The sequence below is a fragment of the Rattus rattus genome, chromosome X, assembly GCF_011064425.1.
Source record: "Rattus rattus isolate New Zealand chromosome X, Rrattus_CSIRO_v1, whole genome shotgun sequence".
In the NCBI taxonomy this organism is placed as follows: Eukaryota; Metazoa; Chordata; class Mammalia; order Rodentia; family Muridae; genus Rattus; species Rattus rattus.
In genome coordinates, this window is record NC_046172.1 from 67,757,674 (window position 1) to 67,772,918 (window position 15,245).

Sequence of the window (15,245 nt, forward strand, 5' to 3'; positions counted from 1 at the left end):
GAAGGAAGAACAAATGTATAGTCACAGACAAAGCAAAGCAAAACTCATATCCAGCAGTGTATAGCAAATCCTGTGACTGAATGTCCCACAGCTAGAATTCTCTCATGATCTTCTGGACTCCACAGAACCTGGTCAACTCCACTTGTTTGTCTGTGCCATCCACAACACACATAGCTCATTTCATAGGCTCATGTTGGCTCCATTGTACAGCTATTTCTGCCCTTGCCGGTCATCCCATGGTACTGGCATCTCCAAAATGCTAGAGTCTCCACATGCTGCATCTTGACATACTCCCAGACTTTCTTCAGGCACTCCAAACCTATTACTTCGTGGCAATCCTCAGCCTTTTCCTATAAGCCCTTCAATCCTTTGCTTTCTACTACAACAGAAGATTTACCTTCACCAATGGCCTTTCCTAGACTTTCATAGTGCCAAAGTTCAGTGGATTTGGGGACTCCTTCATGTCTTCAAGTCCAGTACCATGTGAGAGATTCTTACACATTTCTAAGTTTGGCTACCAACATGAGATACGACCTTGTCCCCCTCTAGACCACAGCTTCCATATACTGAACCTGAGAGTACACTTCTCTGAAGATTTTGCCTCAATGGTGCTGGGCTTTTATTAATCATAGTTGATCTTTCAGCCCCAAACCAGCAGCTTGATTGTCCCAGGAGGGCAAAAGTTTCATTGTAGTGGTGCTGGTTTCTTGTTAATCATAACTGATTTTTACTCCCAGCTGACCCATGTATTTTATTTCAGTATATTACTTGAGCAGCCTGCATAGAGTCTTTGCTGAGTTCTCAAAACTTCACTTTAAACCTTAACAAGCCAGGCCTCCATTCCTTGCATGTTTTTTGGCATTATCTCTTAAGTTACCACAAAACAGCTCGTTAAGCTCTGAGTAATCAATGGCTTTTCTAGCCCAGTGTCACAAAACACATCACAGTCTTCCTAAGAAAGACATGGTCAGGTCTGTCACAGTAATACCCCATCATAAAACACTAAGACCAGAGCAACTTGGAGAAGGAAAGGTTTACTTGGTTTAGACTTCTACATCCTAATCCATCATTAAGGGAATTTGGGCCAGGAATACAAGCTGGAAGCTGGAGTGGAGGCAGGAACTGAAGCAGAAACTTACAGAAAATGACTGGTTCAAATCTGTGTCTTATGGCAAAAGTAACTTGCTTACTGACTTGCTCTCCAAGGTTTACTTTCTTATAGAACTTAGAACGACCTGCCCAAGAGTGGCATCACCCATAGTGATCTGGGTCTTCCCATACCAACAATCAATCAAGAAAATACCCCATAGTCTTGCACACAGGCTAATCTTTTGGAGACATTTTCTCAGTTGAACTGTCTTCTTTTCAGATGACTAGCCCGGGTCAAGTTGACAAAACACTAACAAAATAACTAAATTACTTTTAGAATCAAGTTAATGCTTTTGACATGTGATTCCTGTATGACCTTTTATAGGATCTAAATTATTTAAAAGGAAACAAATTTTAAATTTAATCCTATAAGTAATCCATAAAAATTAACTATATGCATGGCTTCTGAATATACACCCATCAAAAGTAATAAGTATATAATGTATAATTAATATATTGATATATATCATCAGCTTCAAGCATAAGCATAATTTTACATGAAACGTGTTACATTTGGATTCACTATGTTCAACAATATAAACAATGTAGTTCTAATTTACATTTAAGCAATTGTGTTATTTTTTTAAAATACAACTATTTTTTAGCCGTAAGACAGATTTCAAACAAAAGGCATTTCCTTGTCTTAAACTTGTAATCCTTGGTTGAATTAAATAGGCTGATCTGTCTAGGAAGTAGCTTTATGATGGTCATTTTAAAAGGTCATTGTCATCTCTCAAGCATCCAATTATTTTTCTGTCTCTTATATAAGGTCTGTATATATATATATATATATATATATATATATGTATTACATTTCTCTTCTGTGTTCCTACTTCCCCTATCTTACTTTCTAGCCTGGATTACTTCTTGTACAAAATTCATATAGAATTATCTCTGTACTTCTTATACATGGACAGTCATAATAAACATAATATATAATACATAAAATTAAAGTTCTGTCACATAACAGGTATACCACAGAAACTCCATATTTTCCACAGGATTAGATAGAAGTGTACACAGCATTCCTCACCTCCGCAAAATGACTTCAGCCTACCATAGCAGTGCTGGATGAACTGATAATTCCTCAGATATCGCTGTGCTTTCATGCCACAGCAGTGATACTATTCTTTTTTCTTGGAATGTCTCTTTTTTATTTCTATCAAAATTCTACTCACTTTTTAAGATTCAGCTGAGATATCAATCCACAAGTGGGTGTAATTTTGCCATACTTTGAACTCCTATTACTTTATTTATTGGACATCTTATTATAGTTGTCTTTGTATTAAAATCTTTCATGTACCTGTCTTATCTCTTCCTTTCAAATCATAGTTCTTGCCCTCCAGGAAATTAGGTTTTACCTATCTTTTTATTTCCTGGAACGGCTAAAATGGCATCTCATATAGGAGAGATACCTGATAGACATTTGAACAGAATTTAAATTAGATACCTTGAAAAGTTATATCTACTTACTTTAATAATGTTCAATTTGTCAAAAAGTTTTTGAAGTCTTTTACAATTGTTTTAAGAACCTGTGGGATTCTTTTAAATGCTTTTACTGATGACAAATCATCACTAAAATTTGATTTTAGAAAAAATTTATTCTGTGACACATTTAGTGAATACTATGAATGTTTAATCTAGGCTGTATTTTTTAGTTACAATAAAAGGTGTGTGAGTAATGAGACAGAACCTCTGGATGAGGTGTGAACTGACATTTCTAAGTTTCCCAAATGCTTTCAACAATGACAACATTATTGTAATGAGTTTATAATATCATAAATTTTCTAGTTTGAAATACAGAGTACCCATTTGGCTCTGTAAGTTATGAAATGTTTGTGAGATCCACCTTGTAGATTTATTTCATAATTTTTTAAATCATGTTTTTTATGTGTAAAATTAAACTAACTGTCCATTTCATTTGAGTACTATGTTTTATGGGTTCTAGTACATGAGAATCCTGTCTTTGAATCTTGTACCAAAAAAAGACTCCTGCAAGTCAGAGGAATGTTTACTTGTAGTATTAGTCAAATTTATTTTTATATAATCTGGCTATCCTGGCTATTTTTTCTTTGGATTGTGCTAGAAATGTAAGGAATTAAAGAATACATTTTAGGGTTGGGGATTTGGCTCAGTGGTGGCGCTTGCCTAGGGCGCAAGGCCCTGGGTTAGGTCCCCACTCGAAAAAAAAACCAAAAAAAAAAAAAGAATACATTTAAGTAGATGTTAATTGAATAGAAAATTTTAGTATCATCCAACATTTTAATAGTTGATGTTTGAGGATTGTGTTTTATCTATAATTCTTTGCTGTACCATACTTGTTTTCTAGAGGTTCTGCATAGCTACTCTTCAGTTATTCTCACTAATAGGAATATGTGAAGTGATAATTCAAAATAATTGAATATCTCTATTTGTACGGAGCATATGATGTGATTATTTCACTTGGTTTGTCCTATTTATTTCTAAAATAAAAAAATAATTATTCGATACTTCTGCTAAGACCCCTTCTAGCATTCAGCTAATCACTATTTTATTACATTTTTAGTGAAAATATTTTATGTTAATAAAATAATTTTACTTATATTAAGTCAAGTTTATATGTCCAATATACCAATAACTGAAGTAAGTATATTCTTAACTCTGATCATTACTCTCTTCTATTTGTAAATGTTAAAAATCCCTCACAATTTGGAGACACTATTAGAAAATATTTGCTGGGATATGAACTACTTGTATACTATGGAAGATGCATCTGTCTGTTCATGTCTGCAACGTTGCAGAACTTCATTATCAACACTAAACACTGGACTGGAACTTAAAAAGAACAGATTTTACTGCATGTACTCTTTATGTAGAGAACCTTTATGTAGAGATTATATAGCTTAAAATTTCACCTTTGCTACCTTTTACAGCTATGTATTGTTTATACAACATAATCAAATTCAAATCAGTGGTTTTAAAATCTGTGTTTATCACTTTGTGATAAAAGATGGAAGGTATATTAAGATGGTTATCTAATGAGGACAAAATTTAGAAAAACAGTTTTTCTGAATTTGTACTGCATCTCTAAGATTACTTATTTCCTAATATATCAATATATCTTAATCCATATTAAGAAGGTACCTGTAATAATATTTATACTAGTAAGTACTTGGTGTTCAAAGTAAATACTACTAATGGACTTCATTTATAGTGTCATCCCTTATTTTGTGATGATATGATTTTTTAAAACATTCTTTTCTTTTAATCCATAGAGCACTGAATTTTTAAAAATAACTATTTTTTACACACTTTCTACCTTACAGAGCCCAACAAGTATTTTTGTTTTAATTTCTGGAAGATTCTATATCATTTCTAATTATTTTTTTTCTACAAGGGAAGGCCCTTTTAAGTATGTAAGGAATGAATGCCTTCGATTTGCACTGTGGTTTTTTTTTTTTTTTTTTTTTTTTTTTTGGAGCTGAGGACTGAACCCAGGGCCTTGCGCTTGCCCTAGCAAAGCGCTCTACCACTGAGCTAAATCCCCAACCCCGCAGTGTTTTTAAATCCAGATCTCTTTTTCTCCACATCATATGCAATGTTTTGATTTAGTGTTGATCAACATTATAGGCAATGTTAATACATATACTAAGATTTCATTTGTTGTTTTCACAGATTTCAGGAAACCTTTCTGTGCCTTGGATTACAGGGTGTTCTAGGAAAAGAGCAGTAAGTAATCTTTGGTTTAACACAACAAATGAGTTTCCTGTCATATTCTTAGTGGGAATATCATTGAAACTTTTTAATGATTTTAATAGAACTAATAAAATCTAGCTTTGATAAAACTAAATTGTCTGAAAACATATTTTTAGATCATAATATCTTAATCTATAGTTTTATTTGCAAGTTTTCATACTACAGTTTATAAAAAAGAAACATTTAAATAAAAATGAAAGAAAATAGATCCATAACTAAATGAAAACATTGAAAACAACTCATGAAATAGTTTAGTTTTCTATTTAGCTGATTATACAATTTAATCTTAACAGACAGTAAATATTTACAGATATACCTCACTACTGTTACTACAATTCAGTATTTTAAAAGTGATATGTAGTTAATATTTATAACTACTCTAAGTTCTGTTCTATAATATCATAGAAATTCAATAAGATTGCATTTTCCCAAGGAATCTCATTGACTTTTCTGTGTAAGCCCCATAAAACTATATTTAACCAAGTACCCAGAATATTTTGTTGTAACTGTTATGTACATAAAACTATAAAGCTGTGGAAAATAGATACACATTTATACAGGTAACTTAAGTTACAAAAGGATTTACAGATTTGAGGACAAATGAAATTAGAACTAGGACTTCAATATTCAGACAAGACTGTCCAGATTCTTTACTTCCTTCCCTTCCCTGTAAAGTAGATAGAGAATGTTGAAAAAAATGTAAGAGATTTCTGAACGGTGGAAAGAAGTGGAAATGGTTAGAGAGTCCAGGGCATGCAGGAATCATCAGTTACTTTGTCATTTATTTAACAACAAAAGCAGAGGGCTACCTGATTTAAATGACATGTAACACACACTAGCAACAGGAACAAAAACCACACAGCATTACTCCGTTCACCCTCCCGAAGAGTTCCATAAGTTCTACAAATAAGTTTGGAAATTTGGTAAGGAAGATCAGCTGGAAAGAAGCTTTTACTGACACCTTACATCCAGGGAAGTGCTCTCCTTCCCAACCAGGACCGAGCTTAGCCATTCTCCGAGAGACACCAGATAGAAAGCCAAGAGAGGACACTGAAACAGCTTTGTCTATGGAGCCTCTCTCTGTGTCCTATATATTATACAGCACTGCATTCCATGTACTAAACCGGTGATTTTTTATTTTTACTGGATATTTTATGTATTTAAATTTCAAATGTTATCCCCTTTCCAGATTTCCCCTCCAGAACCCACACTATCACTATCCCATCCTCTTCCCCCTGTTCCCCTCCCACCCACCCACTTCTACATCCCTGCCCTGACATTCCCATGCACTGGGGCACCAAGCCTTCACAGGACCAAGGGCCTCTCCCATTGATGCCCGACAAGGCCATCCTCTGCCACATATGGAGCTGGAGCTATGGGTCTGTCCATGTATAGTCTTTTGGTAGTGGTTTAGTCCCTGGGAGCTCTGGTTGGTATTGTTGTTCTTATGGGGTTGCAAGCCCCTTCAGCTCCTTCAATCCTTTCTCTAATTTCTCCAACGGGGTCCCCTTGTTCAGTCCAATTGGCTGCGGGCATCCACCTCTGTATTTGTCATGCTCTGACAGAGCCTCTTAGGAGACAGCTGTATCAGGCTCCTGTCAGCAAGCACTTCTTGATGTCCATCCGCAATAGTGCCTGGGTTTTCTAAACCGGGTTTCGAAATTGGCAACATCAAGAGGAATTAAGGCACAACATGAAGTTCCTGAAATATCCATTTTTCTTTCTACAGATATAGATCTGTAGTTTGGCATTATAGGGTAGTTATTCTCACAAGTGTCACCAGGTTTCTATCACTTTGTGGCACTAACATGCATTGGTGATATCAGATTATATGAAAATACTGTCAAAGAAGATGTAGAAATTAAAGAATCACCGAAACCATAACTTATTAAGTTTCCAGAGAATTCCCTGAAACAAGCAAAGGGTTAAATGAAGTCAATATTGAGGCAGTGTCTGAGGTAAAGGTACAGCTTACTTAGGGAAAGCAAAGGGTGTTTTTGAACGTTTCTTTTGGAAGAGGTAACTGTCACACCACAGAAGTAGGTCTTAAGTTGGCTGACATTACCGTATTAGGTTAAAATGTACTGTGAACTCTGGTTTAGAGCTAAGGCAGATGTTTGCAAAGTTCCTGACATATCTCCGGTTAAGGGGTGAATGGAAAAGAACACAGAACAAAGGTCCTAGATAATATATGACTTAACAATGTGACAATGGTCGGCCTGTTCTGGGCCTGGGATTTAGGGAAACTGAGTGTGTTCTTGCCCTGCTAAAGCCCTACCATTTAGAACTTGCTGGAAGACTGATTTCCAAGAGGCATGGGCTCCCCAGTCTTGTGATGAGACAAGACTGTAGACACCACCAGAAAGTCTAAGCCAAACCTAAGCAGATGAGTATCTATTAAAAAATAAAAGATAAGACTGAAAGCCTAGGAGGATAATGGTCAAGATATCCAGGAAGCACGTGAAAATCCCTCAGTATACAGTCACAGGGATGGTTCACCCATGACTGATAAAAACCAGGCTGCTGGCACAAACAGATGGTGGTATTATCTGACAGAGAATGTAGAAGAAAATTGTGAAAGCATTTCAGTAAGCAAGTGCAAATTATCTTCAGTAGCAGTAGGCGGGTGTTAGGCTAGAGGCTAAGGCTATAACTCGGTTGGCACAGTGCTCTCTTGCCACAATTCAGCACTACTGGTCAACCTAATACAAAATAATCTAAAAACACATTGTGACATTATCCGAGTGAAATAAAATAAAAATAGTATTGAAAATGCATCTAACATAAACAACGCTAGTTGGCTCGAAATATTGGCATGGGGATGAAAGAACACATAATAAGTGAACTTGAGAGCAAGTAAGCACAATTTAAGGCAACAAAAATGAAAAGAAACCTTCAGAAGATAGACTGAAGTTATTGAAGTGAATTTATACTGTATCTTAATTATACCTCAATTAACTTTTAATGAATATTCCATTCAGTTACTGGTACACCTGGGTATTTTAATATACTTTAAAAACTCTTAATATTTAAAAGATCTAAATCTCATGAAATATAAATACAGTCATAGTACATGTAATAATAATGCAGCCTTCAGAGCTGAAGGGATTTACAACCCCATAAGAACAACCATACCAGCCAACCAGAGCTCCCAGGGACTAAACCACCATCCAAAGAGTACACATGGACAGACCCATGCTCCAGGTGCATATGTAGCAGAGGATGGCCTTATTGGGCATCAGTGGGAGGAGAAACCCTTGGTCCTGCCAAGGATAGATTCCTCAGTGTAGGGAATTTTTGGGATGGATGGAAAGAACACCCTTTTGAAGAAAGGGAGGGGATGATAGGGGCTTTATGGACAGGAAACTACAAGGAAAGGGAATAAATTTGAAATGTAAATAAAAACATCCATAAAAAATAATAATGCAGCCTTCAAAAATGGAATGTTGATTAGGTGTAAATTATATATTGGATTTCAAAGACTTAGGGTGGTAAACAAGGCAATAGTGCCTCAGAAATTTTTATAATGATTTTGGCAAATTGCATCAAAATGCAACATGAGATATTAATACTTAAAATATGTATATAATCAGGGTATGTGGCTTTTATTGGCAGCATTTTGCCTAACATGCTCAAAGACCTGTATTCCATCTTTGATATCTTTGAATAGTTTTAAACGCACAAGGTAATATTATAAGAATAGGCACAGCAGGGCTGGAGAGATGGCTCAGTGGTTAAGAGCACTGACTGCTCTTCCAGAGGTCCCAGCAACCACATGGCGGCTCACAAGCATCTGTAATTGGATCTGATGCCTCTTCTGTTGTGTCTGAAGACAACAGTGTACCTCACATACATAAAATGAATAAACAAATCTTAAAAAAAAAAAGAATAGGCTAAATATATTTCCAGGGCATACTAATCTTTTACTTATGTTAAATAATTTTACTTTCAAGAAAATTATTATACTTACATATTGCAATGTAATTTTTATAAATTTGTACATTAGAGAGAGTAAGCTGTGTCTCATATCATTCTTGGTTTTGTTTTGTCTCAGAGATGTGGATTAGATCTAACACCTTGGAAAGGCTATAGGCAAATGCTTTAATGACTGAAGGTTTTGTTCTGTGGTGGTAGCATCTGTAATCTGTTCTCTAAGTATTTTCCCAATACATAATGCAATTTTTGGTACTGTTCCATATTTAAATGATCTTGGGCCTCCAAGAGGTCTCAGCAGGTAAGACACTGGTCGATTTAACATCTGAGATGGGTTCCCAGAATCCACCGTGGTAGAAGGTGAGAGCCTACCTACTCTACAGGTTGTTGACAAAGTTTATGGCATGGGTCATCTTGCCATACAATGAATGAATGTAAATAAAAGTTTAAAGTGATCTTAGTATTTCTCCTTGCCTTTATGAGACTCCTTTCATGCTTATATTTGTTGTTGGATAGTATTTTGTGGACCCTTTACTTTTCTTCCTTTTTCTTTCTTTCTTTCTTTTTTTTATTATTAACTTGAGTATTTTCTTATATACATTTCGAGTGTTATGCCTGGGCAAACACACACTAATCCCTCCTCCCCTTCCCATATAAGGTGTTCCTCCTATCCTCCCCATTGCCACCCTCCCCCCCAAAGGTCTAGTTCACTGGGGTTTCAGTCTTCAGGACCCAGGGCTTCCTTCCACTGGTGCTCTTACTAGGATATTCATTGCTACCTATGAGGTCAGAGTCCAGGGTCAGTCCATGTATAGTCTTTAGGTAGTGGCTTAGTCCCTGAAGCTCTGGTTGTTTTTATTGTTGTACATATGGGGTCTTGGCAGCCTTCAACTGCCAAATTTAAAAACATAGTCTCCATTTCGTCTAGATTTTCCAGTATTGTTAAGTATAGGCTTTTGTAGTAAGACACGATTTTTTTGAAATTCCTCAGTTTCTGTTGCTAATTTCTGGATACTCTCTCTGTGCCCTTTAGTTAGGCTAAGAGTTTATCTATCTTGTTGATTTTTTTAGAGTTCCTTATTGGACATAAATTTTGTTAATTTGATATTTTTCTTTTTCTTAACATTCGTAGTCTTTATACATTTCAGTTTGTGTCTGTGTTTGGAAAAATAGCCTTCTCCTTTAATTTTCATGACGCACCTTTACCTGCAAACCTGGCTAAAGAGTCCAGGTGTTGTTTTGTTAGCTTTTGCACGTACGCAGACTTGTGTCTCCAGACCGATAATTGCTGTCTCCTTCTGGTCTCTGACTGTGTCACCTTGTCACAGTAACTTTTCTATGAGCGACGTGAATAAGTATCCATTTATCCCATACAGGACACCACCACCAAAGTATGATTCCACCAAAGTCTAACTTGAGTACCATGTATGTAAAAAGTATATAAGAACATGTTTGTATTTTTTCCAAAATGTCAGAATTTTTTGAACAGATACAATCTCAAACAGTTTCAATGCTAGCTTGCTTGCCAGACTTTCCCCTTTTCCTTGGTAACTCTTGTGAAGGATCTTATTTCAGACCCCATGTAACACAGTGTAAAGTAAAATGTATTAGTCTGTCTATCCATCTGTATGCCTGTGGACGTGGGCATGTATAAAAGTTTCACAATGAGGACAAAGGGGCAAGGAATTTTGAAGAACTCTGGGAAGCTGGTGTTGAGAAACAACCGGGAATGTTAAGCGTCTCTGAGTCTCCGTGCTGATAAGATAATGAACCAGAAGGGACCTGGGGGGAAGAAGTTTCTCAAGTGAGTCATTGCAGCTGCACGGCAGAGGTTTGAGGTGTAAATTGCTTACCTAGCCTGGAAGGTAAAAGGGCAGGGACATAGTGATGAGGGGAAGAAGTGTCAAGATGGACAAAAGAAGGTCATGCAGACAGGATAAAGGACTGCAACATTTTTTAAGTGCACCGCCCTTAGTTTAATTTCTTTTGCTCTCTTTTTTGAACCAGCCTTAATCGAAGGTAGCACCTTCCTGGTATAGCCCCCACTCTAAATGTAGGGGAGTAACAAGAAGGTTAAAAGACAGCACAATGGGGAGAACAGAATATGTGGCCTGAAATTTAGCCTGCCTACCACTCTTCAGCTTTTTTAGTCTTACAGGAGGATTCTCGTTTTGGCCTTACCTATGAAGAAGGATGGCTACGTGCCCTAGTAAGGAGGCAGTTCATAATACTTTTAGGATTAAGATGGTGCTAATTATGAAATGTCCTTTGGAAGATAAGAAGCTCCTCTCCTTCCAAGATGAGAATGTAATTCTGGATAGTATAAAAGACATATATAGAATTAGCGTGGATATTGTATAGGTGATTCCTTGGCTAGGATTATGCTGGGTTAGTTCAAGAAGCTCAGAGGTTGTAAGACCTCTGTAAGATTCCAGGTGGGAGGAGTACCCAAATCCAGAACTGAGTCTGAGGTAGCCATAGCATACTCCTTCTAACATGGTTCCTGCATTTTGGGTATGATCTCATCTATTAACTGTGTGGGAACTATAGCAGGTAAAGGAGAGGCAGAAATGTTAGGAAAAGACTTAAGAACACGGTGTGATATCTCAGAGAAATCATGAGAAGGGGTTTTGAGGGGGCAGTAAACAACGAGATAAATTAAAGGTAAGTATAGTTTTATTTAGGGAAAGACATCTTTTTAGAGATATATCAGTAGTTTTAGTAGAGTGACTTGCATAGCTTAGAGTTAAAAACAGGAGATCATAGAGACTGGTGGAAGAAGATGAGGAGGGCAACCGTGTAGGAGGACCAGCAGTCTCAGTTAACCTGGACCCCCAATCACCACCCAGACAGCATACACAAGCTGTTATGAGGCCTCCAGCACATATACAGCAGAGGACTTCCGGGTCTGAGTTCAGACAGAGAAGCTGCACCTAACCTCAGGGAGGGGGAAGGTCTGGTGGGGTGGGGGTTGGAGGGGTGGGGACTTCCTCGTGGAGATGGAAGGAGGAGTATGAGATGAGGAACAGTCAGAGGGTGGACCAGGAGGAGGGTAAAGTCTAGACTGCAAAAGAAGATTAAATAAAAAAATGAAAATAAAAGAAAGTTTGTAGTATTGAAACACACACATGAGGATGGAGAACTAATGAACCTCCATCACTTATGTATCTTGGATCAGGAGATCAGTAACTACTAGAACCCAAGGCACGAAGATCATTCTATAATTATTTTATCTAATTGTTTGGAAAAGTATTCAACGACTCACATATCAGAAGTCACAATGAGTTGGATATTTTCAAAGGCCTTTCCTGCATCTACTTAGATGACTATTGCTCTGTACTTTAGCCTGTCTATGTGTAGATTATACATATTGATTTATACCTGTTGAATTATTCCTGCAGTTTTTAGATGAAGCCAACTTGATCATGCTACATAATCTTTCAATGTATCAAATTTAGTTTACAAGTATTTTATCAAGAATTTTTGCATCTGTGTCCTCCACTCCTCCAGTCCTTCCACCAGCTCTCCCGCCAGGGTCCCTGAGCTCCATCTGATGGTTGGCTCCAAGCATCCACATTTGCATTGGTCAGTTGCTGGCTGCATCTCCCAAGGAGCAGCCACACCAGGTTCCGGTCAGCAAGTGCCTCTTGGCAATGGCGACATGACAGTGTTGAGTTTGGTGTCTGCAGAGAGGATGGATTCCCCAGGTGGGGCACTCCCCAGATGGCCCTTCCTTCAGTATCTGCTCCATTTTTTGTCCCTGTTCTTCCTTTGGACAGGAACAATTCTGGGTTAAAAACTTTGAGATGGGTGTCTAGCCCCATCCTTTGACTTGGGACTGTGCCTATCTACTGGTGGTGGTCTCTACAAATTCTATTGCCCCTTCTCTGCTAAAATCATCCCCGTTGTGTGCTGGGAACCTCCTGTTTCCCTGGTGTCTGGGATCCTTCAGTGGCTATCCTCAGTTCCTCATTCCTCCTGTCCCTGGTACATATTTTATTCAATTTCCTTACCCTCTGTACCTCTCTCCTGTCCTGTTCAGTATCCCCTTATTTCCTCCGCTACCCTCTGCCTCCCAAGTTCCCCCTCCCTTCACTTACCATGATCATCCTGTTCCCTACTTCTGTCATTTTTTTTTTCATTAACTTGAGTATTTCGTATTTACATTTCAAATGTTATTCCCTTTCCCAGTTTCTGGGCAAACATCCCCCTAATCCCTCCCCCTCCCCTTCTTTATGGATGTTTCCTTCTCACCTCCCCCCCATTGCCACCCCTCACCCCAACAATCCACACGTTCACTGGGGGGTTCAGTCTTAGCAGGACCCAGGGCTTCCCTTCCACTGGTGCTCTTACTAGGATATTCATTGCTACCTATGAGGTCAGAGTCCAGGGTCAGTCCATGTATAGTCTTTAGGTAGTGGCTTAGTCCCTGGAAGCTCTGGTTGCTTGGCATTGTTGTACATATGGGGTCTCGAGCCCCTTCAAACTCTTCCAGTTCTTTCTCTGATTCCTTCAACGGGGGTCCTATTCTCAGTTCAGTGGTTTGCTGCTGACATTCGCCTCTGTATTTGCTGTATTGGTGATAATATCCTGCTTTAATCCATAGTCATCAGATATGATATAAGGTGCTATTTCAATTTTTGCATATTTGTTAAGTTTTTGTGTGTGTGTGTCCTAATATGTGATCCCTTGACAAAAAAAAATTCCATGAGTTACTAGAAGAAAGTATATTCTTGGGTGTCTGGGTAGAATGTTCTCCAGAGATCTGTTAGATCCATTTGATATATGTGTTTGATTCCAAAGTTTATCAAATTACTGCCTGAATAATCTATCTATTGGTGAGAATGGGCACTGAATTCACCCACTATCACTGCCTTAGGGTTAATAATGTGATTTTAGATCTGATAGTGTTTGGCTGGACTGGCAGATATGTTTTTTTCAAAACACAAGCTTTTAATGTGTCCATTAAAAAGTTCAGTCGTGGAGCTAGAAGGAAGACTTAGCAGATAAAAGCGCTGTGGGCTCTTCCAGAGGACCCAAGTTTGATTCCCAGTACCCACATGTGTTTTATCACAGTCTGTAACTCCAGTTCTTTTTGATTCAATGCCCTAACCTGGACTCTACAGGCACAAGACACACATATGGTGTAGAAAGATACATATAGGCAAACATTCATCCAAATAAAAATTCTTATTTTTTTAAAAAGGTGTTAAAAGTCTGTTTTTATATGTGGCTTGGTATTTCTCTCTTGCAGCTTTTAATATCCTTTATTCTATACATTTAGGTTTTAATTATGATATGCCACTGGGAGTTTCTTTTCTGCTCCTGCCTATTTGGTGTTCTGGATACCTTTTGCACCTTGATAGGCATCTCTTTCCTTAAATTTGAGAAAATTTCACCTGTAATTTTGTTGAAAATTATTCTTTATGCCTTTGACCTGGTTTTCTTCTCCTCCCTCTATTCCTATTATTTGTAGATTTGGTGTTTTCATAGTGTCCCAGATTTCTTGGCTGTTTTGTTCCTATTTAAAAAAAGCCTTCTCTTTGGCTGAGGTATCTATTTTCTTCTATCTTGTCTTTAGAGCCTGAGATTCTCTCTTCCATCTCTGTACGCTGTGGGTGAATCTTACCTCTGAGGTTTATGCTTCGCTTCCTTAATCTTTCCTTTAAAGTTTTATTTCAGTTTGGCTTTTCTTCAGTGATTCGTTTTGTCTAATTCTAACTTCATATGGTGAATTGTGTTCATCATTCCACTCAACTGTTAGGATTTTTCCAGTCTTCTTTCAGGCATTTGTTCATATCCTCTTTGAACTAAGTCCTTGTCTTGTACACCAACTAAATTGCTTTTTTCAAGGATTATTATGCTTAGGGTTCTGGTTTCAGGAGGAAGCATATTGTCTTTGCTGTTTCCATGTTTTGTCATTTTGCAAGGAGAGCCAAGCATCTGTAGTTAGGTCATTTTGTGGTGTTTTGTGGTATGCATATCTTCTCTCACATTTGTTGTGTGGGTTATGGATCAGCTGAATGATGCTTGGTTTTCCTTCTTGGGTTTACTCTTCATTCTGCGTAGGGTTCCCAGTAGTCACAGAATGGAGTGATGAATGGGGTGGCTTATTAGGCAGACACAGCCAGAGAATGATCTGGGGATCTCTAAACAGTACCAGAGGCCATGGATTGACTCTGGAACTCCTATAGTTCTGGTTCAGAATTCCTCCACACTGTTCTAAATCTACACCAAGGATTGGTTTTGGGTGGCTTTGAGTTTTCACTTAAAGCCATGTGGACAGGAAATGGAACATGGGCTTGAGTTAACAGTTAGTGGAACCAGAGGTGGAAGAAAAGGAGGGTGGAGAAGGCAGTTCTGAAGGGGTAGGAGAGGAAGCTGGCTTGGAGGTGGCCAAAAGGCCATAAGGAGAAGGAGGGTCACCA

General features: G+C 37.8%; 1 protein-coding gene across 1 annotated transcript in view; it reads left to right on the plus strand.

Moving 5' to 3' along the window:
* The window catches only part of Hdx (highly divergent homeobox), a 51,441-nt gene extending 41,293 nt beyond the window's left edge, over positions 1-10,148 (plus strand). Inside the window, exons 4-5 of the mRNA XM_032889414.1 lie at positions 4,804-4,857; positions 9,966-10,148. Of these exons, the coding sequence (XP_032745305.1) occupies positions 4,804-4,857; positions 9,966-10,148 (237 nt within the window). The remainder of the gene's footprint in view (positions 1-4,803; positions 4,858-9,965) is intronic.
* The last annotated feature ends 5,097 nt before the right edge of the window (positions 10,149-15,245 follow it).